At 47.2% G+C, this 23,731-nt stretch overlaps 1 protein-coding gene across 1 annotated transcript in view; it reads left to right on the top strand.

Moving 5' to 3' along the window:
* LOC146175443 (beta-1,3-galactosyltransferase 1-like) overlaps positions 1 to 23,731 on the top strand; it is an 80,073-nt gene that overhangs the window by 51,548 nt on the left and 4,794 nt on the right. Inside the window, exon 2 of the mRNA XM_084581808.1 lies at positions 21,229 to 21,909. Within this exon, the coding sequence (XP_084437934.1) occupies positions 21,291 to 21,909 (619 nt within the window). The 5' untranslated portion in view covers positions 21,229 to 21,290. The remainder of the gene's footprint in view (positions 1 to 21,228; positions 21,910 to 23,731) is intronic.

The following is a 23,731-nucleotide window of genomic DNA, read 5'->3' as shown; positions in this document are numbered from 1 at the left end:
CTTGCTTTTCGGTTCCATCGAAAAGCGGCCACCAAGGCCGGGATTCGATTCCGCATCCTTGGGAATAGTGGGGCGCCGTAACCATTGCGCCACCCCGGCGGGGTGCTTGGGAAAAAGGAGTATTTGAAAGCATTACTCCCAGTACTGAAATGAGTTGATGATTGGTCATGATGACTCATTGTTTAGTGCGCATTATTAGGTTAGGAGAGGGCGTCTGAACTCATGCAATGCTTATGTGTGTGTGTGTGTGTGTGTGTGTGTGTGTGTGTGTGTGTGTGTGTGTGTGTGTGTGTGTGTGTGTGTGTGTGTGTGTGTGTGTGTGTGTGTGTGTGTGTGTGTGTGTGTGTGTGTTTTTAAGAAAAATATTTTTAAGATCTGGATTTTACAGGTACGGTTACAGTCGTTTTCAAATAGTAAAGAAAAGAAAAAGCAGAAAGCAGAGCAAAGTTTAGAAGCCTGCTGGCCGTGTCAGGTCAGCACAACTGTGCAGCAGAGCTCAAGCGCTGAAAACACCATTGCCGCGCGGCCACTTGCGAAGTGAGCGCACTTTCTCCGCTTATAGTTGCATGGCATTTGAGCGAGCTCATATGTGTAGTTAGGAGTTGAGCGGAATTAATTTAGTTATTGTTTAAAATATGGCACTATAAATAAGTCGTAGCTGCAGGTATTGCATCTGCAAATAGTATTGATTTAAAAACTTACATCACAATAAAATGCACTTGACGAACAGCTGAAAAGCTCAAAACGTCCGACTGTGACGTGCAAACCCTCAAGCACCCTAACACCCTGTGTAGTTGCAACACTCTTGTACTCATACATTGTTAGAGGTGTTGACGTGCTTAGCACACACTTTTCCAAAGAAACTAGAAAAATTGGGGGTGTGGCGCATTTTTTTTTTTTTTTTTTTTTTTACAGTGTATCCCGCGGAGCACGTCTTTAGTCTGTATTGAGTAACCAACAATAACAGCAGGGGAGTAGGCTCGACGCTGCAATTTCCTTGAAATTTGCCAAGCGTGCTTCTTATGGCCGAGCAATACAGACAAGGTATATAATGAGAAAAAGAAGACACTGCCAGTCCTTCCTTACTGAAGGGAGACAACCGGGCATAGGTCAGCGTTAGTGTCTTTTATTCTCTGCATCCTCTTTCTGCTTTCAGACAACCGTAGAGCCCCACCGTTCCCTTGCACGTACAGAGCCGGAATTTTGCACGAAAGTGAAAACCGACCGACCGCGGTTGAGCAATCGTAATCCGCTCAGCCAGCAGCACGCTCTCATTCCTACCGTCCTGCATCCTTGCACCCGCTGCAACGGAAAAGAGAGAGACATTCCTTGAACGGCGAACGTGACCAGAATATGCGGCCTGTGAGGAGGCGCTGCTGGTCCCGGCATATGCCCGTCACGTCGTAGACACCGCGGGTTATATAAGCGCAACACTGTGTGAGCGTCTCCACCGTCTTCTTCGGGTCTTCTCGCACTTACGTAATAAAATGTCGCCACAAACCAGTTCTCGGCGTCAGCTTGCTATCCCGGGGGCGTTTTGCACCTCGGCTTGGTAAAAGCATCATGAACAGCTTTCAACTAGCCCAACTTTCCATTCTGCTAGCTGAACGGCAGCGAAAGTCTGCCCTCTGAACGGGTGACGTCATTAACGTTGCAATCGCCACGGTAAATGCGTGCTCACATTTGCGACGTCGTTTATTAGTCACGACTATTTAATAGTGGCTGTTGGCAGGGAGAGGTTTGGTTTCTGATATGTAGCTAGCTTGACTGGTACATGTCTGGCCTCCTCGGCTGGCAAAAAAGGACTTGCATCCCTGTGTACACCGACAGCTATCATGTTTTAACATCGACAATTTATCGATTTAGTTTATCACAAGAGAAACAATTCTGCCGTAGCAATGTTATCCAGCGTGATACTACGTGGGAGGAAAATACACAGTATTCATAAGCACTGTTTTCGCATGGCCAGACCTTTGCAGACACACTGAATAGCGTTGCTGTTGTCGATACCTCTGTCCGAGAGAGCAGGCAAGCACTTTTCTACTCAAAACGTTTGCCATAAGGAACAGTGGGAGAAGGGCAGGGTATGTGGAAGAAAGCTAGAAAAACAACTGCCTTGTTTAGAGTTGATGAAGAGATTATCCATTGTCCACTTTCAATAACAGCATTCAACATCCCAAACCGCAGGCCCACCTTGCTGAGGATCATCGTTACATATAAGTTATAACAACAGGGTACGTCAACAACAAGTGTCGCCACTGTGAGTGCAATTATTTGTAATTAGCAAGAGAGAGAGAGAGACCCTATAATGAAAAATAGAAATTTAGCCGGCGTTTAGAGTTCGCAGGCATGTATACTCTGCATGAGAAGGGGAATTGGGGAGGGAAAGATTGGAAAAGAATGGGAAGAAAATAAAAGAAATAAAAGGGGAGATAAAATGCGGCCATTAAATGCATTAGGTGCATCGTGGAGTAATGGTATGAAATGAAATGATGAAATTCATAATTCCACAAATGTGCTTAAAATTCACAGCGTGTACAATGCTTGAGGGTAACATGCAAGAGGAATTTAGAGTTTGTCAAGAAGTCCCATATCTTTCAAATACGTAAATAAAAAGTTCATTGCGAGTCTCTGTTTCCTAGGGCAGGCTAAGGGGCCTAAAGCCACCGGGGAGAGCTTCTCCATGCTGTGTTCACCGTACGCACTCTCGTCAGCGTACGCAGGGCACTCAAGTAGGATATGTTCCTCAGTTTCAATCGAGCCTTAGTTGTCACAATGTTTTTCCGAAACGTATATCGCAAGCTATTTGTATATGCACAGCTCAGACGAAGTCGGTGGTAAAGAGTTTCTAGTTGGCGAGGAAATTTTGGAGAAAGTCTTGACCTTAGATGTGGGTCAATTGAAAAAAGAAGTTGGTAGTGATGGGTCGGCAAGCTCCAAAGTCGATACTTTGTTTCGGAAGTAAATATTCTAGCCAACTGGAATGCATGAGATTTCGCGATGAAGGTCCGAATGTATCTTTCGTGTTGGTGGCCTATACGAACCGCTTCATCTGCTTTTTCATTGGCTTTAACGCCACACTGAGCTGGTATCCATTGAAATGTTATGCAGTGGTCTGTGGCAATAGTCAAATGATGTAGATACCCGATATCAAGGGAAACAGGCTGATGATTGGTTTTCTTTGGCAGGTTATTCAGGATTTTGAGAGATGCTCTGGAATAAGTGAAGATAACCCATCGTCCGAGAGTTTAGCGCAGGATATGGGAAACAGCTTTTTTGATACCATACAGCTCAGCTGTTGTAGATGATGTCTTCGGCTGCAGCCAGTAAGACACGACATGGTTTGTTGAGGGCACAAAAAGGCCACAGGAAGAAGTGTCTTGAGCAGTTTAACCGTCGGTGATTATATGGGTGTACTGCGTATATTCCTTAGCTTGGTAGGCGAGAGCGGCTTGCACAAGTGCTGCCCGTGGCATGCGGCTCTTCGCATCCACTCCAGGAACAGATATATTCACCTTTACAGACGATAGTGTCCATGGGGGAATGGTAAGAGGTAGTAGGTTTCATGGCTGAATAATAGTAGGGAGGGGCAGAAACTGTACAGCTTGACCAAAGCCAGAGTAGCAGTGAGTTAGGTGGACACAGTGTAAGAAGTGCTTCTTCCCTTAGAGGACTTGTCGGAGATGGGTACGCATAGTTTCTTGGACGGCAATCACATCTAGCGGGAGACTTCCTACTTCTGCGAGTGTTCCTGATGCAGAGGATCCCTTCGGGAGTCCAATGCATGTCCGCAAAAAGTTGTTCCGCACCGCTTCAAGAATCTTTTTGCTTGTTGGAGATAATCTTTGAAACATCGGTAAATAGTAGCGTAACGCTCCTTCGACGTAGGCTTTTTCAAGCAGAACCATCGACAAGCAGTTGCTGTCCCATCGTGTTCCCGCCATGAATCTGAAAACCTGCGATGCTGCAGTGATAATCTTGCGGAGTTTTTATTGCGAAAGCAATATTACGCCAGGTCTAACTGCTCGTCGCTATGTGCCGTGTCCGTGTCCGTGTGCGTGGTGTCATGCCCGAGCAATCAGCCATAAATAGTCCCAGAGAGTCCGCGCATTCGGAGAGCGCCGCTGGAGAGCCGGATGTGGTTTTTCGAGAATGCGGCAGCGGACCAAGGCGTGTTGACCGGGGACATCAGGACAAAAGGAACAGGGATCCTTATCTTCCCGACATGGAGAGGCGCGTCTTGTACAAGTTAATGAAAGTCAAGCGCTTTTATGTGCAACCGAAACGGGCGTCCTTTGATCTCCGGCACCCCTCTTCTGAACAATGGACCACGCCGTCGTGTTGTGACCCAGCAGCGACTGTTGACTCAAAGATGCCGCTTGTGTCAACACGTGTTCATTAAGACATACTGGCTTGGACCAGGGTGTAGTTCTCTCAGGCTCCAGTTTGGCGGCGGGGAGATGGGTGCCCTATCGCCTGGCTGGCGCCGTTGCAGCAAGACTACGTTTTGGTGGCTGGAACCTTCTCAACAATGAACCGGGTCGGCGGGGCGAAACGGAGCAACTGCACTCATCGTATTGTGACTTCACTGCGGAAGATTGCTTCCTTAATCGATTAATTAAGGAGGCGGCGGTGAAAGCCATAGCAACACTCTTTTCTGATGAGAGGCGAAGACCCTGGGGAGCCAGGTACATTGAGATGTGGAGTAACGCTCTCTTCATACGTTTCTGCGTAATATAACGCGAACGTGATGCACTCCAGATGCAGATCTGCAAAAATTTTTACTACTCGTGGAAAGTTTCTTGTTATAGTATGTATAAGAGCGATATTGAACAAGAGAGGGCTGGGCACAGCTCCCTGATGTACGCCCCTCTTCACTGCATGAAAGAGAGTTGGACCATGTGGAGTGATCATAAAAATTTGCCGCTCTTGAAAATAGTGTCCAATCCAGTTGTAAAGTTTTCCTCCGAGGCCAAGGCTGCGAGAATTGCATGTTCAAACACAGAGTCAAAAGCGGCCTTAAGGAAAATGGCTGTCGGGATGTACCCAGCGTGAAGGTACTCTTCCAGTGATGAAGCAAGGGTAATTACATTATCAGTCGCAGACTTATTTTGGCGAAATACGTTCATTTCTTGAGGATACTCATTGAGGCTCTCGGGGAACCAGGTGATGCATTTGGAGATCATTCGCTCCGTAAGCTTACCTACGCAGCTCAGTAGGGCGATTGGTCGGAAGGACGCATAACTTGTTGACTGTTTAGAAGGTTTCAAAAACGAGCACAATTTTCGCCCAATTCCATTCCGTGAGGACCTCACCAGACATTCAGGAATAATTGTAATATTCCAGGAGTCGAAGACGAGAATTGTCAGGTAGCTTTGCGATTGCGTCATAGATCACTTCATCATGACCCGGAGGCGTCCGTCTGTTTCATTCCGCGATAGCTGTGGATAGCTCTTCAATTGTGAAAGGTAGGTCCATCGCTGAGGCTGCTGCCTGGGCGGTGCCTTACAGACTATCTGTTGAGGTGCGGAAGGCCCTGGCCCCACTGACAGTAGTCTGCAGTATTCTTCTGAGACTTCTTTAATGGTTTTTTGTTCATGCAGAGATAGTGCTGTAAAAGGGTGAAGCTGTTGGAGAGGCGTGCGCATACCGCGAACTATCCGCCAAATTTTGGCTACTGGTTGGGCGCACATCCAGCATAGAACAAAAGTCACGCCATCTTTGCCGACTAAGCTTGCCCGTCGGTAGGCACGAAGGTTTTCAATGTTTTTTTTTTTTTTTTTTTTTTTTTTTTGCGCAAAGCTTTTCTTTCAGCTCGCCTGCGAATAGCGCACAGCCTTTGAAGTGTCTCATCATTTGAGGGTGAGCTATCGCTTTTAGCTGTGATTCTTCTGCTTCCTCTCAAGCAATAAACCATTGTCGATATTAGTTCCTCATTTCGGGTTGCGGCAGTGATTCCTCTGCCTGCAGCGTCTTTTTATGCATACCAGTCTGTAGATTTTATAAGAAATTTCTTTGGCGCAATCTGCGCAAGGACAGCTGATATGAGGACTGGTTAATGGTCACTTCCCCGCATTTCCAGATCGGTGCACCAGCCAAAATTGTGGGCTGCTGAACTTGTCACAAAGGTCACGCCAATACTGCTGGCAGTCGTCAGGCTTTGGCGATATGTTACGCTGCCGTCATTTAGCAGTTCAACTGAATGTTTTGGGAGAAGTTCTGCAAGCTTGGCACCTCGGGTACATGTGTGCGAGCTTTCCCTAATTTCATTGTGAGCGTTGAAGCCTCCGCAAGTAATATGTGGAGTGGGCGTCCTTATTATCAAGTTTTCAAGCCTCGAAGCATCGAATGGCTTGCCTAGCTCAAGATATACTCCAATAAGACTTGTCTCCCGATTACTGTTACGGCGCACACATATTCGTTGTCATTGTGAGGCGGGACTTCATCAACCAAGGAGGTCGGGATATCCTTGTAAAAGCCTATAAGCAATCTGCTGACGTCATTTGTTCGTTGTGAGTGATGAAAATAGTATCCTTCTAGTCTGAAAGTTTCCTCCACGCGCAATTCAGAGATGACTATTAAAGAGAAGTGGTATGCTCGCACAAGCTGCCGAAAATCCCGAACGTTCCACTGGAAAATGGTGCATGTGCGAAAGATGTTGTGGATGGCCAGCTGTGGTGAAGCTCTTCCTGTCGAAGCCATGATTACAGATGTGTGATATTACGCCCCTGCGAAGCGTAAGATACCGACAGCAAAGGTTCCATTGCTAGGACAGCTTCTACTTCTGAGAGTCCTCGTGACGAGGGGTTCGCGCGGACAAGAGCCTTGATGGCGGCAAACAGCATCGGAATCAGCAGGCATGTGATTTCTTGTTCGGTGCTTCCACTTTGCTGCATTTCGCTGATCTTCCTGTTACGTTGCATTGCCTTAGGCTGAGAGCTAGAGAGGTTGTTTGTCGGGTCTTGTGCGGAGTGTCGCTGCTGCTTTGATAGAGGAGAAAAGCCAACGGCCTTCACATGCTTCTTTTTCGCTTCACCCGCGTATGCGTCATCAGCTGTTTTTTCACGTTGTGGTGACTGGTTTTCGGATAGATTTAACGTATTTGTAACTCACGTCAGGGCTAGGTAGTGCTTGGGCGGTTTCCCTTGTGCGTGCTCCACTGAGCGTCCAAGTGTAGCAGCTTTCTTTTTAACACACCCTCCATATGAAGCAGGGTATGGATCATTGAAGTGCGCGCATTTAGGTTGCGCTCTCGAGGTGCACTCTTTGTGCGAATGGGGGTCAGCACACACTTTGCATCGCACGGGGCCGGTACAGTGCCTCGATGTGTGGCCATGCCTCTGGCATTTGTAGCATTGTGTCGCTGCTCCGACTTACTCAGTTACAGGGTAACTATATATTGAACCAAAGCGTGACTCTTTTAGACAGTGGTGCATATTTTGAGAATTCTAAAGGCGTACCTCTTTGAACTTGCCACCGTCCTCAGGAATGTAAGTTGTTAGCCTCCTCGCTAATTTTTGTCACGCCATTGATGGCGCCGCACAGCATTCAGTGCCGCGCCTGCCCAATCCGTCGTGCGGGTACCACCTCCTTCAAAATAAGCCTACGCGAAAGAGGGTACGAACATGGATGCATTATAGCTTCCGTTCGTGTTTCGGAAATATGGGACAGAAAAAAAATCTGGGGAAGGTGGGGGGAGGGGTGGTTTGGCTGATGTGTTGTGTCAACGTGAATATTATGTCGATCGCAACCATGACCGCGAATCCAGTGTATGTGCGAACAGGCAAGGATATTTTGAGCAGAATTGCAAAATGGAGGCTGCGAAGGAGTCAGCGTAGGCATGAAATATACAGAACGTGAGTAGGAGCAAACGGTAAGCAATTTCACCGTAAATGTCTTGAAGCTTCGCAGGAGGCGCTCTGAATTAGTGGTCTGAAGCTGCACTGATCTTGCACATTGACTGAACAGCTTAGCTCGGTCTTGCTTATTGCCATTGCGCAAGAACCGCAGGCAGTGATCTTACGTATTGGTCGTATGGCTGTCCAGCTCTGCTTAATTGTTTTAACACAGTCATATCCTTGTAAGGACTGTAGTAATGAGCAATTCCATTCATCCGTTTACCAGAGAGACTAGGGGCAGGACAGCTCTTGCAACTGTGGAGATGTCCAGGCACGGCCAAGCGCACTCTCTCTCAAGACCGGACGTGGTCCAGGGCTTTCCTTGTTAATGGACCGAAAGCAGAAATAATAGCTGTCCAGATCTGTTTTAACTCAGCCATGTTAGTTGAGGGAAGAGCGTCAGCGATCAGCTGACCAAAGTGATCAGGGCCTTGCAAATGGTGAGCTGCCTGAGCTCGCTGGGCTTGTAGTCTAGAAGCTGAAACTGTTCTCACGTATTTCGAGTACTGACCGTAAGGCTTTTTAGATCTAAACTGTTCTAACTCACTTTTTCCATCGTGCCGACTGCATTAAAGAGATCGCTGGTCTATTTTTTCAAGGAACGGGCTAGCACTTTCAGATGGGACTTAAGGTTAGTGGGTCAGTGGCCTAGACCGGAAACATTCTTTTGCGCCGGCCACGCAGGTATACCATGCTCTGATGTAAAGTGTTTTAGCCCATATCTTAGCAGGGCAACAATGCGCATGCTCAGGGTGATTTCCGCACCCTCTGTCCTTTTATTGCAGCACTCCGCGAGTGCACATTGTCGTCCTGTACTTATCTCATGACCCTATAGGTTTTTCGGATATTTAGAACATTAATGTTCTAAATATCCCTGTTCTTTCAAGTTGGTCCTATGTTCATCTAATCGTGCTGTATGTTCGCTTTAGCGTAGCCGAAGCACCCTCTTCACTGTACTCAGAAGCGTTGCATGTCGTTGCATTTATTGATACGAGGGGCATCGAGGATTATCTTCAAGGGGTCACAGAGCGGCGGCAACCCACAAATACAGGATCACATCTTTTGTACAGTTAAACTTTGATAAAACCGGAAGTACAAATACTCGACAGCATTGAGGACCGCATGACAATATTCTCGGACTTCAGAAGGTATTTGGGCGGACCGCCGCTTCAATGATTCGTTATTTCGACAAATGCTGCAAGCGCGCACACTTCCCGGCCAGGAAAGAAGTCCTCTTGCGCAAGTTACGCGGCCCATGATTTATACACGATCCCAAAAGGCGCGGCCTCGACACTGAGCTGACCGGCAGCGCCACGGCACGGACGAAGAAGCGGACGGCGGCAATTAATGAATGAGCAGGCAGGGGCAGCAGGGGGCCGATTCTCATTGGCCGTTTTCTGGCTTTGTTGTTTCTTTCTTTTCGGGCAGTGCGGTCGCCGCACAGGCCGAGGACTGGTTTTGTATTTTCACTTCGCCCGCGCACCTTCCCCGGTTCTCTAATGTCGATAAGCGGCCAGCAACAAGTCGGTCAAGGTTAGAGGAAGCGCGCGTGGTGTTGCCGTGTTCTTCGCCAAGCCAGCCCGAGCGGGAGATTCCGGCCAAGAATATAAGAATGAAGAAGAATAAGAAGAAAACAGAGTACCCTCTTCTCGAGTCGGCTCCAGCGCCTGCTAAGCCGTGCAGCGTTTTGAAAGCCAGAGCCGCGGGCGGCATCAGCCAATCAGATGTAGCGTACACTATACTGATGCGCATACGTATCGTTCATACGTGCGTCGCATCGTCTGCTCTCCGAGAAAGAAACAGGTCGACGACGCACGAGCACAGCGTGCGAACTATTCATACCCCCCCCCCCCCCCCCCCCTCTCTTTATTTGTTTCGAGAAGACGATACTACACACCAACAATACACCAACATACGTAATGCAAAGCTCTTTTAAGATCTCACATGCCGTTTTGGTTAGTCTGCGGACCTGACGGGAAATGCGTTCTACGATACGATAGTAAACGCGTTTTTGAGGAACAAAACTGCGTGAACAGAGAGTAGGGAGGTGTAAATAAAGTCCTTTAAAGATGGAATGTGACTAATTTAAGCATTGTCGAAGTAAAATAGCCGTAGATTATAACGGCCGTCGAAATCTGACCTCAGTGTATGCGGGCCAAATATGGTTACATCGGTGCAATTTGTGACTCAGTACTGCACGCTTTTAGTTAAGCAGATCATATAGCTGCTCGGAGGCTACACTGTTGCTACAGCGCCGTCATTCGGTCGATGAAGCGAAAGCGAGATGTTTGTTCTATGGTTCCATGCGTCCGTATGCCGAGAAACCGATGACGTCAACCAGGGTTTTTAAATAGAGTCATTTGTACAGATACCCGTACTACTGTCACCGTCCTCTTGTTGAAAAAAAAAAAAAAAGAAAAGAAAGAAAAAGTAATCCGGGACGAGGCTATCAGTGATTCACAAAGACGCTGCCAAGGTGCGCTTGCTTAAAGACACAGGTCCCTTATATACCAGTTGATTAATTTACCACCTTATAGCAACAAGAGAGATACTTTCAGTGTATAAAGGATATTTATAAAAACGCAAATAAAAAAGTGAGAGAAGGGTATAGACGACAAGGGAAATGCCATTCTCACAAAGTGCAATCAATCAAATTTTATATGGAAGGTACACGGGACTAAAAGTTGAAACAGCTTGACGAGGTCCTGACCTCTCACGAATTGGCAGGACAGCGATGTACAAGCAAACAAAATGGTAGTAGAAAAAAATAGACTAACTTGAAACAAAGCCTTATTGCAAAAGCTGGCAAAAAATTTTCAAAGAGGCAGTTGGCGCTACAAGAGGGATCAAAATGTTCTGTGCTGAACAAGTTCAGCAGCGAAGGCGTGCAAGACCGAGATTATTCGCTATAGGAAGTTCTAGAAGTGGGTACTAATCACATTTCTTTGCGCCTGGCCTGACGGTCGCTTGTAGATACTTGTAGTTTTGACAGGTGAATTCATCGCCATGCAACACCAAATTTAACGAGATTTCGAGTGACTGATCTCTGCTGCTCGACCATACCGCCGGTCACTGAATTCCCTACAGGGAACTTGCACGAAGCATGGATAGTCCGCCATGTTGTCGTCGCTGGCAAGAGACAATGCAGCGCAGCAAGGTTGCAATGAATTGATCACGAGTCGCTTGTCGTTTTCGACGTTCACAAAGCGAGCACGCGGTTACTCGTGCGCTATCCGTTCTTGCGTATAAGGTGTCGCCAGGTTCCATGTCGATTCTGTGCCCGGAAGATCGGGCACGCAATGAACAAAAGACAATGCAGTGCGCTGCGTCAACCCGCTCACGCTACGCGCAGACGACTGCACTATGGGTATCGACTTGTGGCCGCGCGTCGACATTCATGATTTACTGAATTCATGAATATCTTGGTATATTTGCCCGGATTGACGTCGATCTCGCGTCTGTTGGTTCGTGCACAAGCCATTAGCGTCGGGTTCGCTCAGAGAACTTGCCTTCTCGCACTCGATCAGGTGTATTCTTGGAATTCTAAACAACGTGCAGTAGGCCTGTGCGATCGCGCCGGCATCGTCTGCACTCACTTTACTAAACGCGGCTGTGCTGCAGTGTGGTGCTGCATTGTCTGCTGACAACGACGGCAACATGGCGGGTTACTCAGCATGCAACGCTCCATGCAAGCTACCCATAGGCAGCACAATCCGCCGACGCAATACTGGAGAGTGTTGTTAATGCAATGATAACCGGACATTGCCAGAAAACTCCCAATATAGCCGATGATTTGTGCTGCTTGGCTCCATTCGATGCCGATCATGGAGTCTTCGACGTGTTTGACGTCATCGTTAAAGTCACGCTTGCACCGAGTGGCGGGAAAAATATGTTTGAATGTCGCTCGATATTTCTGAGAAACGATTTTGCTCGATGCCTTAGCTAGAGAATACCAAAGCGGTGAAGTTTAGCCACATGTCATCGGATAGTTATCGTACATATACTCCTTGTTAAAACCCAAAATAAACCGGTAGCATCTAACACGGATACCATTCGTCGAGCACAAAAAAAAAAAAAAAGAAAGCATAAAGCAGGTGGCCCTGTCACAAGAAATACTACAAACAGTACTTTTATGGCTGTCTGTATAGACTGTTTACATATCACAGACCGAGCAAAGAAAACTCTGTAGCCATGTCACGCACAAAAGCCTCCGAAAATTATTAGTTATTCTGCAGACAGCTTCAATCGGTAATCAGTAAAATCGAGCAACGAGGGCGATGCTTGAGCATTGCAAAACAGCACACTGCCTGTGAACACTGCGAATAGCATTACAGATCCGAGCATAGCAAAACAGCACAAAATATGTAATTCATACATTCAATCAGTAAGGGGTCGGTAAGGACCGAGCAACGAGGCACTGCAAAAAAGCGCAACAGATTTGAGCACTGCTAAACAGCATGGTGAATTTGAGCACTGCAAAATAATAATATCATTCGTACATTCACCTCCTAGCGAATGCCGCATCTTCAGGCTTATATCTACCCGCCAGCGAAAAGTGTCCCATGTGTGATTGCGGTGAATGGGTAATATGCTAAGTTGCTAAGTTTTCTATGAAGTTTAAGAGATGTGCTTGCACTACATGGCAGGCACCACCTGACATCCCAAAAGTTTGTCCTGTGTGCAAACATCATTTCGTATGAACAGTGAAAAAGTTCTAAATCTCAGTGCTTGACATATATGAGTCATGTCATTTTGTAGATTAGGTTTGGACACTAAGGTAACATTTAATGCATAACATTACCTTAACGTAGAAAGACGACCTAGTTGATCTTGATAAGTAGAATGCATATTTTCTCAGCGTAAAATATACAGACAGGACGAAAGAAGGAGACAGACAAAGGTCCTGTCTGTATTTTTTGCGCTGAGAAAATATGCATTCTAAGTATACCTTAACATTCAGATTGAACGTTACACTAAAGTTAAAATGCAATATAAATGTATTATTTTTTTTTAATTTATCACGTTATAGTATAAAGCTCCAGTGTAGCATGTAACGTTGCTGCATTCAACTTGCACAATAATTTTGTAGCATCGTTACCTGTATAACGATCATCCTGAACTCTCGAAGGTGGCGACATCTAGCTTACGAAATGACAGGTACACACACACGCCGGGGAAATATCGCGACACTTTGCCACTGCCACGTTAATAAAGAATACACGCTGTACTATGTGAAAAAAGGGAAGTTTTGTTTCTTGGTCCTCTTGTACTGGTCGCGGCTTCCCGTTGACCTAGCTGTGGTGGACCAAAAGAAAGAAAAGCGAAACTAAACGTTACAATAGGCATCTTATACCTAAGTGGTGCCACTAAGCAAGTTTTACTGAATGTAATTATGTAATTCAAACGGGTGCTCCCCATGCAAGTGCCGATGCGTCTTTGATCTGCACGGTGTCTCGAAAAATGCCACTCAGGAGCGTCTACCGGTTGCCTCGCGTGTAAGACTGCATGAGTCGAAGCATAGCAGGCCAGTTTGCAGGCACTGCCTAACGTACTATAGTCGGATACAGGTCAAGAAAAAAGCGGCAAACAGCCCTCAAAGGACCCCCCTTCAGCCAGTTGCATCGCTCCAAATGTGTGACGTCGCAGCACACACGAAAAAAAAAAAAAAAAAGAACGCGTTCTTCCGCGCTCACAGTTTCGCGGACATTTACCAAAATGGCTGCCTCCTGTTGTCGCGTCCGTCCGTCGGTGTCGCCAGCGGTGTCACCTCGTAGGGATCCATTGCGGAAAAGAGATGCTGTGAAGCGCACAACAACGAAGCAGTTTCGTGAAAACTCGACAGTGCGGAAATTCACCATCAGAATTCGTTTAACTTGTTGTACTCTGATGAGCAAACGATTATCGATCGAACTGAGTAAAGTTTTGCAAGAACTCTCGAAGCATTTAGGAAATATTTGCCAGCACGGGCTCACTCGAAGAAACCACGTTCTAAGCGCTACTCGTAGATGCAATGCGGTCGGCCGTGACGTCATGGTATAGATCGGCAGCTATTTGTTGGAAGGAGGTCCTTTGATAGCTGGATGGCACTTTTTTCTTGACCAGTAATCCGACTATAATAAGGACTAAGAATAGTTTTGACGGCATTGGAAAAGAGGCTTGTTTTGATAGCTTTGAAAAATACGCCAAATACCTGGACCCTGAAGATGCTAACACGAGGTGCACAGTTTTTTGGAAAGAAGGAAAGCTCGTTGGCGAGCTTGTTTGCACATATCCATTTCAAGAATGGCGTTTACGCGGCAAGAACGAAGCAAATCAGATAGACAGAAAAAAGAGACATGGGAACCTTCATCTGTACTTGACCGAACTACTTGCCTTGATCAATTACACTCCTGTCATCAACACCCAACTGAAATTGGCTGACGGCAGACCGTCAGTGAAAAAATTAAGCAGGGCTCGGTAGCCAGTATTCTCGGCAAGTCAGTGCAGGCCAAAAGTGGGCCGTATAGTTGGCTGCCAATTACGCTGGCAAATAGTTGGTCAAATACTTTCAACCAACTATCGACAAATTATGGGGAACTAATCGGCACCCAATGTACAGGCAACTATACACGGCCCAAAGTAGAGCCGTGGTTGGCTACCCACGAGGTTGTACAAGTAATTTGGACCGGCCACAATACGCGCCCATTTGGCTGACTGAATTCTGGAACAGAGTTGACGAGGCTAATAAATTTCACTGTTAATGTACATACATAGTCAACTGAATCCTGCTGCTTTCTGTGAGCCCGGTGTATGGAGTATAATATTAGGGTACTAAACCAACATATTAAATGGCCTCAGAAAGGCGCCTTCTTGAGAGATAGCATGTATGGTTTATATGATTTTAGCAAATGTATTGAATAATGTTCGCAAAATGACGGCTGAGCGGACTTTTTGAATGAAAACACGAGCAATAATGCCAGTTTTTATTTTTCATTTTCCAGTAGCAAGCTTAAAAATAATTGAAAAACCTTCTTTCGACTTGCGGTTGGCGCTGGCTCTAAAATGAGAGCCTCATGCGAGGTGCTCGCCGAAAGCTGCTGTTATGTGTGTGTTTGAGCAACGGGATGCTGTTTTCTCTCTCGTAGTGCTTTTTTCATGCAGTGTTTCTTGTACGATTAATATGTTGGACTTCTCGCCTAAATCCTGTTCACTTGCAGACATCTGCTCCTTGCAGTCTGTTTCCTAAAAAGTCACTAATGCTTCATTTTTGCAGATTATTCTGGACGTGCGAGTGTTTTGCACAAAGCTGACACAAATTAAGCGGCACCGTTATTTCATTCATTTCCAGACTGTTCAACTTCAAGGTAATGTCGTGTTACCCAACTAATTTTAGTGTGTAACGATGGTAAGAAAGGGACATCTAGGCAAAGTTTCGGACTGACATTTGAAACTTCAGGCAACGTTTTGTGTCGCTTAGATGGACACTGTCTACGAGATTGTGTTCCGGCCTTCGACCTATTTTGGCAGCCAATGGTTTGCCGGTGCACGGCCAATAACCAATTCCAACACCGGCCCAACCTTATTGACCTAGCTTGGACCAAAGTCGGCCAAGTTCTCTGTCGACGTTGGACTAGCATAGGGCCAAGGTCGTTTTTTCAGTCGTGCATTCTTTCATGATTCACAAGAGGAACCACGGAACGCAGCAATATTCTGGGGCAGTTGCACAGACAATATCATTGTTTCTCAAAAATCGTATCGCCTTAAGTTGCCGGAGTCTCGTCCCTATATGGCCCGTCTGTCTTAATTTTCTGCACTTTCGGCCAATAAACAACAAGGTCTACACTTTCATCCTGGAAATCTGCCATACCCTAACACCCTTATCAGCAACGCTAAGTGATCGCGGACGGTGCCTGCGCGTTCCTACTTGCTAGACGCCCCTTCCCTTTCTCCTTCAAGAAAACTAGATTGAACCGGTCCAGTGCTTTCACTCCTGCGTGACGGAGTCCATGCAGTGCTGCATCCTCCTCTGTTTCTGCTGCTCCGTGTGGCGGCGGCAGCGCGGGCCGGCCGCGACCTTGTAGTGCACTCGAGCAGCGAGGCTGCTCCTGTCGGACTCGCAGACGCATCGATAAGAGTGCGGGCGAGAGGAGGACGCCGGACAGAGGGAGGGTGGACAGCTCCTTGCCCGACGGCTTGCCGCAGATGACGTCAAACGGCACGGCTAAGGCATTTTCCCGGAATTGTTCTGCGCTTTACCATTTCCTTCATCATCATCACCATCAGCCTGACTATACCCACTGCAGGGCGAAGGCCTCTTCCATATTTCTCCAATTAACCCGGTTCTGTGCTAGCTACATCCACTTGACCCCTGCGAACTTCTTAACCTCCTCCGCCCACCTAACTTTCTGCCGCCCCCTGCTACGCTTTCCTTCTCTTGGAATCCAGTTTGTTACCCTAAGCGACCATCGGTTATCCTCTCATCGCACTACATGTCCTGCCCATGCCCATTTCTTCTTAATTTCCACTAGAATGTCAGTAACTTGAGTTATTTCTCTGACCCCCTCTACGAGCTTCCTATCTCTTAATGTTACCCCCTATACCATTTTTCGTTCCATAGCCCCCTGGGTTGTCCTCAACCTGAGTAGAACTCTCTTGGTTAGCCATATGTTTCAGCCCCATAGGTGAGTACACTATTGATACACTATTCACTATATTGTTATGAGTGGAAATTACGCACCGATGGGTCACACCACTCTGGGCACCGCTTAGCCGCACAACTCAACACTGAGCGTCGTCTTCGTTCACACACCCAGACAATTCTTTCTTCACTTGCTGAATGCCAGCATGGTATACACCACATATCATTTCCCCCGCCGCAGAAGAACAGTCCCGGTGCGTTCTAGGTAAACGAAGCAGGGCATGAATAATACGGCTTGAGTCGTGTCACATGCACAATGTCGGAACCTTGTGATGCAGAAGACTTCAGGTTCAAAGGTTCGATTTCATATGTGACGTCGGTGACTCGGCGCAAGATACGGTATAGGGGCCTGTGTAGCGTGGTAGAAGTTTTTCGCAGATGCCCACCCGGCGTGATGGGAGCCAGAGCAGAACGAGAGAGCCTGGGGCGTAGTACACATCGCGATTGCGACTGTTATAACGGGATTGCTGGGAGCTTCGGGAGGCTAAGAGCCTGTCGGGAGCGATGTGGCGAGCATCTTTAGCGCGGGAGATGACATCACGAGCGTAAGTACTAGTGGCGGCATCAGCAGTGGATAGCGAAGTATCAAAGGGGAGTAATGGGTGTCGGCCAAAGAGCAGATAAAAGGGAGTAGCCAGCGGTATCATGACGAGAAGAGTTGTAGGCAAATGTTACAAAGGGTAGATTAATGTCCCAATCTCGATGGTCGCCGGAGACATGCATTGATAACATATCTGTGAGTGTACGGTTGAGGCGTTGTCAGGCCGTTGGTCTGAGGATGATAGGCGGTGGTAAATTTGTGGCGCACGGTGCACACACGAAGTAGCTCGTCAACAACTCTAGAGAGGAAGCAGCGACCACGATCCGTGAGTAGTTCACAAGAGGCACCGTGTTGTAGTATCACGTCGTGGAGGAGGAAATCAGCGACGTCTGTAGCGCAGCTGGTTGGGATCGCGCCGGTAATGGCGTAACGCGTAGCAATATTTTCGTACTCATCCTTGTCATATACTCATACGTTCTCACGGCACTAATGAAATCATTTTTTGCAAGTGATCGTTGTCATATAATTGGTGGCGTCATCAGTTACTATTTACGACCTGCTATTATATACACCTCTTCATGCTTTTCCACAATCAAAGCCCCCATTTGAAACCTTGGCTCAAGTTATGTAGGACAAGCTATATAGCTCACACCCTTACACTAATAAAAAAAAAAAAAACACTTGTTGGCAACCAGAACACGAGACCCTGATGCACTCTGAGGACCCGGTTCGGCAAAAGATCACCACAGACTGGGCTGCCGACGTCATGAACCATGGGAACTTGAACTTTTGACAGGCTCTTCATATGCAGTTATACACCACATATCGAATGCCGGCAGAGACCGCTGCATTTCGATGGAGACGAAATGCAGAAAAAAAAAATACAGGATTGCACTTGGCTACTCTTAGGAGCGTAATGGCGAAAGCCTTTCTTCCTTCTTCTCTTCTACCTCTTCCATCTACCTATTCTCTTTTTCTTCTAGCTTGCTTGTTTGCGTATTGTTATCTCATTTCTTTCGCTTCGTTGTCGGCGACATCGGTATCTCGGGACTTTATGTTCTCCTCGACATGCATGAATGACGTGGCCCTGTTTTTTTTTTTTTTTTAATATAGAGACTAGGCCTAACTGCCCGAAAGGAGAAATCATGACGTCGTGAGAACTTATTGCGACGTCCAGACCGGGGAATTTATATCGACGTCAGAACCTATTGCGACATCTAGCGGACACATATCGCGGAATTTTCACCATGAGCCTACAAAGGCTTTCGCCTTAAAAAGTGCACATAAACTCAAAACTGCTTACGAACCCATATGGGCCGAACTGGAGGTACGAGTGCATGCGGACAAAAAGTAAAATGAGCACATTTTTTTCTTTCAAACGTTTTGCACGTGTTGCCTTTTGAACATCAAAAGGGTTTCAAATTTGGCTAGTTGGTGTTTGACATGTTCAAACATCGTTTTTATATCTCTTATTTTAAGTTAGTTATTGGGGCGAAGAAGGCTGTTTATATCTCACTTTCGGTGGATACGTGTGTTTAATGAGGTCAAGGTCACTGCGACAAACCGAGGCGAAATCCGACGGTGCTCACCGAGCATATATGCCTGCCTGTAGAGCACCGGAATACGCCATGTTCATCATATATGTGAACATCCGCCGAGCATAAAGACAGCATATAGAACCTCGTATTTGAAGATATATCACGCTAATGTGTATACTTTGCAACAAGCCTTTGACGACGCAAGCAATAAATAAAGCTGTGCACCGAGCTGCGCACACCAGAATAAATAATCGTCGCCAGATTGTGTGCCGCTGTGTACGAAGGTTTCCTGAAAAAGGCCGCAAGGCTGCTTGCATCTCAGCAGTATCCAGGGCCATACTGGCACTATAGACAAGCGTCATGTTTGTAAACAAAGGTGGCGCTGCGATCGGCAGCGACAAGGGGTGTAGGCAAAAGCGCGGCGTGCCTACACTGCGCAAAGCGACGCTGCCTTCGAAACCAGTTCGCGCGTGCGAATATATTAATACGTAAGCTTCGCTTATACGTAGAAACAGCTTGGTTTATGTCTGGAGAGTATTTCCGCACATTATCAGTCGATTACAGCTAGAATTACTTGGCGAAGAGCGCTGCATTGGCTTCCTTCTCTGTGGCCTCAACAGCGCGGCTACGGTACGTAGGCGACGGCCGTGAGTGATTAAGTTAAATAAAATCGAGAAAACGCAATGTATAAGAAAGACTAATAGTCAACCCTGTTCAACTCCCAGGCCTATTCCTAGCGCATGCAAGGAGGACGACGATGTGAATGACTCGAAGTGTGTTTTCAAATGCCGACTCTTTTGACTGCGCGCCTTTCTAGCTGCTTCAAGCACTTTCACTTAAGGAACAATATTATCGGCAACTATATATAGTAAACTAGAAATCACATTTCTAGCTCACTTTACCGGCAACTTAAGTCATAGAATTTCGTATCTAAAAAGGAGAACTCAATCTTTTAGATCTTTTTAACATGTTGGCAAAGTACACTGCCAACTTGCTTTCGCCTGCCCGATAAAAAAGACGTTAACGTCTATCTCATCTTAGATGTAGCAAGGTCATTCACAGGTTAATATGTACATGAATGCCAGTACGAAAGCTCTCATTTTGTTCTCTTTGCTGTATAGGAGAGACGCATGAGTGCAGATGAAACGTTCTCCACGATCGCAGCGAAATTTGCGTGATCTGCTGAGCTTTAATATACATGGAAATTTTTTATTCAAATGCGCATCATCTTATTCTGCTTATTTTGCACCCCTCATAGTCGATTCCTCTTTGGGACATTGAACTCCATGTACCATATATGCTTAAATATCCTGCTCGATCAGAGCTAGATTGTACGTGGATATTTAATTCGTTCGTCAGGATCTTATCATAACAATGTTTACTATAGAACCGGTGATGAAGAGACTGGTTGAAACTCGTGAAAGTACAAACAGAGAAAAGCTATACTTTGCAGGTCCGGGCCTGTTATAGCCAGCAATATCGTACTGGAGTGACCGCGCTCAAAGTAATTGCAATTACCTTCACAGCAGCGTTTGTGTCCTTTCTGTGTGAACATATGCACGGGCAGCACTGCAAGTGAATAGAACTCACAGTGCAGCTTCCCTGCGGGATCATACGCACACGGAATATATCGCGTCTGAACTTCTTACAACTTAATAGCATATCAAAATGGGCACGAGCTGCAGGCGTTTGTTCTTACGCTATTCGTCGTGCCGCCGAAAAGCAATCATCATAATTAAGGGTTGCAAACGAACTGATCTAGTTTCGGTGAAGAACTGCAACGCATATATATGTTAGCCGCGAAGGCAATCCGTCACCGAAGAGTCTACTTGTCGCGCTCAATGCCGCTGCCCTTCGCTCTCATCTTTATTCTACCGCAAGAAACATGTTAAAACAAGTGCCATTTTGCTTTTTGTGCCTCGTGGCGCAATCAACCGCACCACAGCTCGTAGAAATATTGCGAATTATGCCCAAAAACACAGCAATAGCCGCGCATCCAATGCAGACGGCCCGCGCTTTTGCCTACACCACGAAAGTCACAGCTGTCGCCAGCGCCACCGCATCTCCGCTGACGTCACGGGCTGACGCTTGTCTATAGATCAACTCATTCAGCACTCCCCACCTCCCGACCTCCCCACCTAAAATTTGGGATCAGAGTGAATTATAGTGTTGAACCACCGTTCTCACTAAAATTACTGTTGTTGCAGGGGTGAAGCAGCGAAGCAGCTGTTTGGCCGAGTTGTTAGACTAAAAAAAGAAAGCATCACCAGGGCTATGCTTTCAACTCGTTTTAATTAAGAAAGCTAACAAACAAATAAAGCAGCCACCTTCACACGTCATACCTACGGAGAAGCAAGTTAACAAGCATTGCATCGATTACTAATCAGAAGCGCAGTGTGATCCAAGTAGTGGAATTCTCTATTTTCCTTTCGGTGCTCTGTTTTGTGTCCAACTGTGCGCTGTTTTTCGCCTTTAAAGGTGTAGACCGGTTTACACTATACATGTGTTCGCAAAGACAGCTCTCATACTCAGGCGCTGATAAAGAAAATCCCCACGTATTTTTTTATTGCGTAGCGCTGGACTGCCTTGCCAGATGGATGCAGCGGATGACATGCTGACAAGCTGAGAGCCGTCCGATGCCGCTGAGCCGCCGACTGTGGCCGAGGCTTGGCGCCGCCAAGATCTGCGCCAGTGCACTTGGCTCCCTGGTGCTGTTCCTGCTGCTGGTGTCCAGACCCGCTCCTGCGTCCATCAGTCAACACCACAAAGGTGGCAACAACGCCCTGTGGACTGGTCCGCCGCGCTGGGTCGTGATGCCGGACAACGTGACGGTCCACAAGGGTGTCGCCGTCAACCCGCATAACTTCTCCTATCTACTGGACAACTCACAGATCTGCGCCGATGGCGAGAGGCCGCCGCTGCTGGTCGTGCTCGTTGCCTCCAATTCCAGGAACGGAGCTGAGCGACGCCAAGCCATAAGAGACACGTGGGGCCAGAAGTCTTTGCAGAGGGCGCTCAACTTCCGCGTCGTGTTCTTGCTGGCTGACCCGGCGGACCCCGCCACGTCCCAGGACCTGCTGGCCGAGAGCTACGCCTATGGCGACATTGTGCAGGAGGATTTCGCGGAGGTATTCGGTAACCTGGCGCTCAAGTCCGTCATGGGTCTCAAGTGGTTCGTCACCAAATGCGCTGGCGCCGCGTTCGCGCTCAAAACGGACGACGACATTTTCATCCACGTGCCCAACCTCCTGAGTGGTTAGTAGTACCTGGAGAAGCTTCCAGATCAATTATAGACATCCATGTGACTTGCTCAAGAAATTACCGACTATTTGGCTTAGCCGTTTTCACACTTTCACGGCCTTCAAGGATTTCAGTGCATGACGCCTGTACACAAAGCGTGCAAGGTACTTAAGCGCTGGCATTTAGAGTGGCGATGCAATAATTGATTAAAGCAACGATGTTTAAGCTTCTCCTCAAAGTGAGAACCAATGTGGCGAAACTTAATGGATAGTGCGATTTCAGAAAATGCCCTGCGTCCTCGAAGGCGGCCAAACAACGCTTCAAAAGTGATCGGAGTACTAAATTTGACCTTGGGTGCGGTGCGAAGAGCCGGCGCCGCGTATTGCCATTCCCCATGGAGGAAGCAAACTTGCTCCCTCCATGCCATTCCCCGAAGACTGCAGCAACGAATGTGCCGGGCGCGTCACTAAGAAAATGAAACACAACAAAAAAGGAAGCCAATAAAGCTATATGTTTTGTTGAGTATATAATGCAGTACAAAAACTAATATGCATACACAATAAAATATTTTGCTAGATTAAAATTGCTTGCAGCAATCCTCTGATCAATCCAGTTGCATCCGTCGCGCCATCGTTGAGCGGAATTACGCCGTTCATTCATTCATAAACCTTTATTCATGAGGATGACCTGAAGGGAAGGGGGTGGGTTAGGTGAGGTTGAGGGCGCCAGACTCCGGAGTGAAGTCTAGCAGGGCACTACAAGCTTGCGCTTGGCGTTGGTATTGGGGGCTGTCCAGTCTTCCTAAGTCTGAATGTGGTGAACAGATGTGTAGCGGGCGCGGAGGCAGCCATGCCAGGACAGGTCCAGATCAAGTGCTGCAGGTCAGTGGAATTACGCCGCTCCGATGTTAAAGTTTACTTATTCAACGTTACAAAGATGGCGCGACGGACGCCACCAATGTATTAACCTTTTTACAGTATGTAATCTTAATACAGACGACTACTTTATTAATACTGAATTTCAGTTTCTGCACTGCGCTTTATGCTCGAACAAGACGTAAAGTTGTGTTTCATTTTTGAGTCGCGCATCCGGCAGTACCGTTGCTGCAGTTTTCAGGGAACGGCAATACGCGTCGGCGCCGCCCGCTTCTGCTGATGCCCGCAGAACATTAATCGTACCGACATATATATATCCAGAAATACAAAACAATGTCTGACACAATGCCTCACAGCCTTCCAGTCCCCTGCCGACCCTTTCTCTCCCGCCGTAGTGGTGTAAGTTGATAGAGCGCTCGATTTCTGTCCAAGGATGCGGGATCGAATCCTGGCAGCGGCGGCCGCTTTTCGACAGAGGCGAAATGCAAGGCGCCGGTGTGTTGAAGAACCCCAGGTGGTCGAAATTTGCTGAGTCCTCCACTAAGTCGTCTCGTAGCCTGAATAGCTTTGAGACGCTGTCCTTGAAGTTCGCAATCATCGAGGAGTTAAACCATGTATGACCATGCTTAATCGAGCTTCCGCTCTGTAAACTAGGCTAAGGCCTACATAAGCAGCGATTCACAGCATATATCATAACAAAGCTTTCACTTGCATAACCGGGCTTACCCAAGTCGCAACTATTTTTAAGCGAAAGCCGGAACCGCTATTACGCATGCGCCGAGCAACAGGTGCGCCGCGCGTGACGTCAGAGTTGCGCAGCCGCAGCCTCCACAGCCTCGCTGCGCCATATTCTGCACGCTGGAAAGCTAACGTGAACAGACACGAACGCTGACTTGATTTCGCTCGTATAACAAGGTTTCAGCAATTCTCCTGCACCTTCTGGACCGAATGGAGACGAAACA

The sequence above is a fragment of the Amblyomma maculatum genome, chromosome 10 (genome assembly GCF_055883805.1).
Source record: "Amblyomma maculatum isolate TAMU_Amacu chromosome 10, ASM5588380v1, whole genome shotgun sequence".
In the NCBI taxonomy this organism is placed as follows: Eukaryota; Metazoa; Arthropoda; class Arachnida; order Ixodida; family Ixodidae; genus Amblyomma; species Amblyomma maculatum.
The sequence above is the reverse complement of the archived record's forward strand: the minus strand, read 5'-3'. Positions and strand labels throughout refer to the sequence as shown.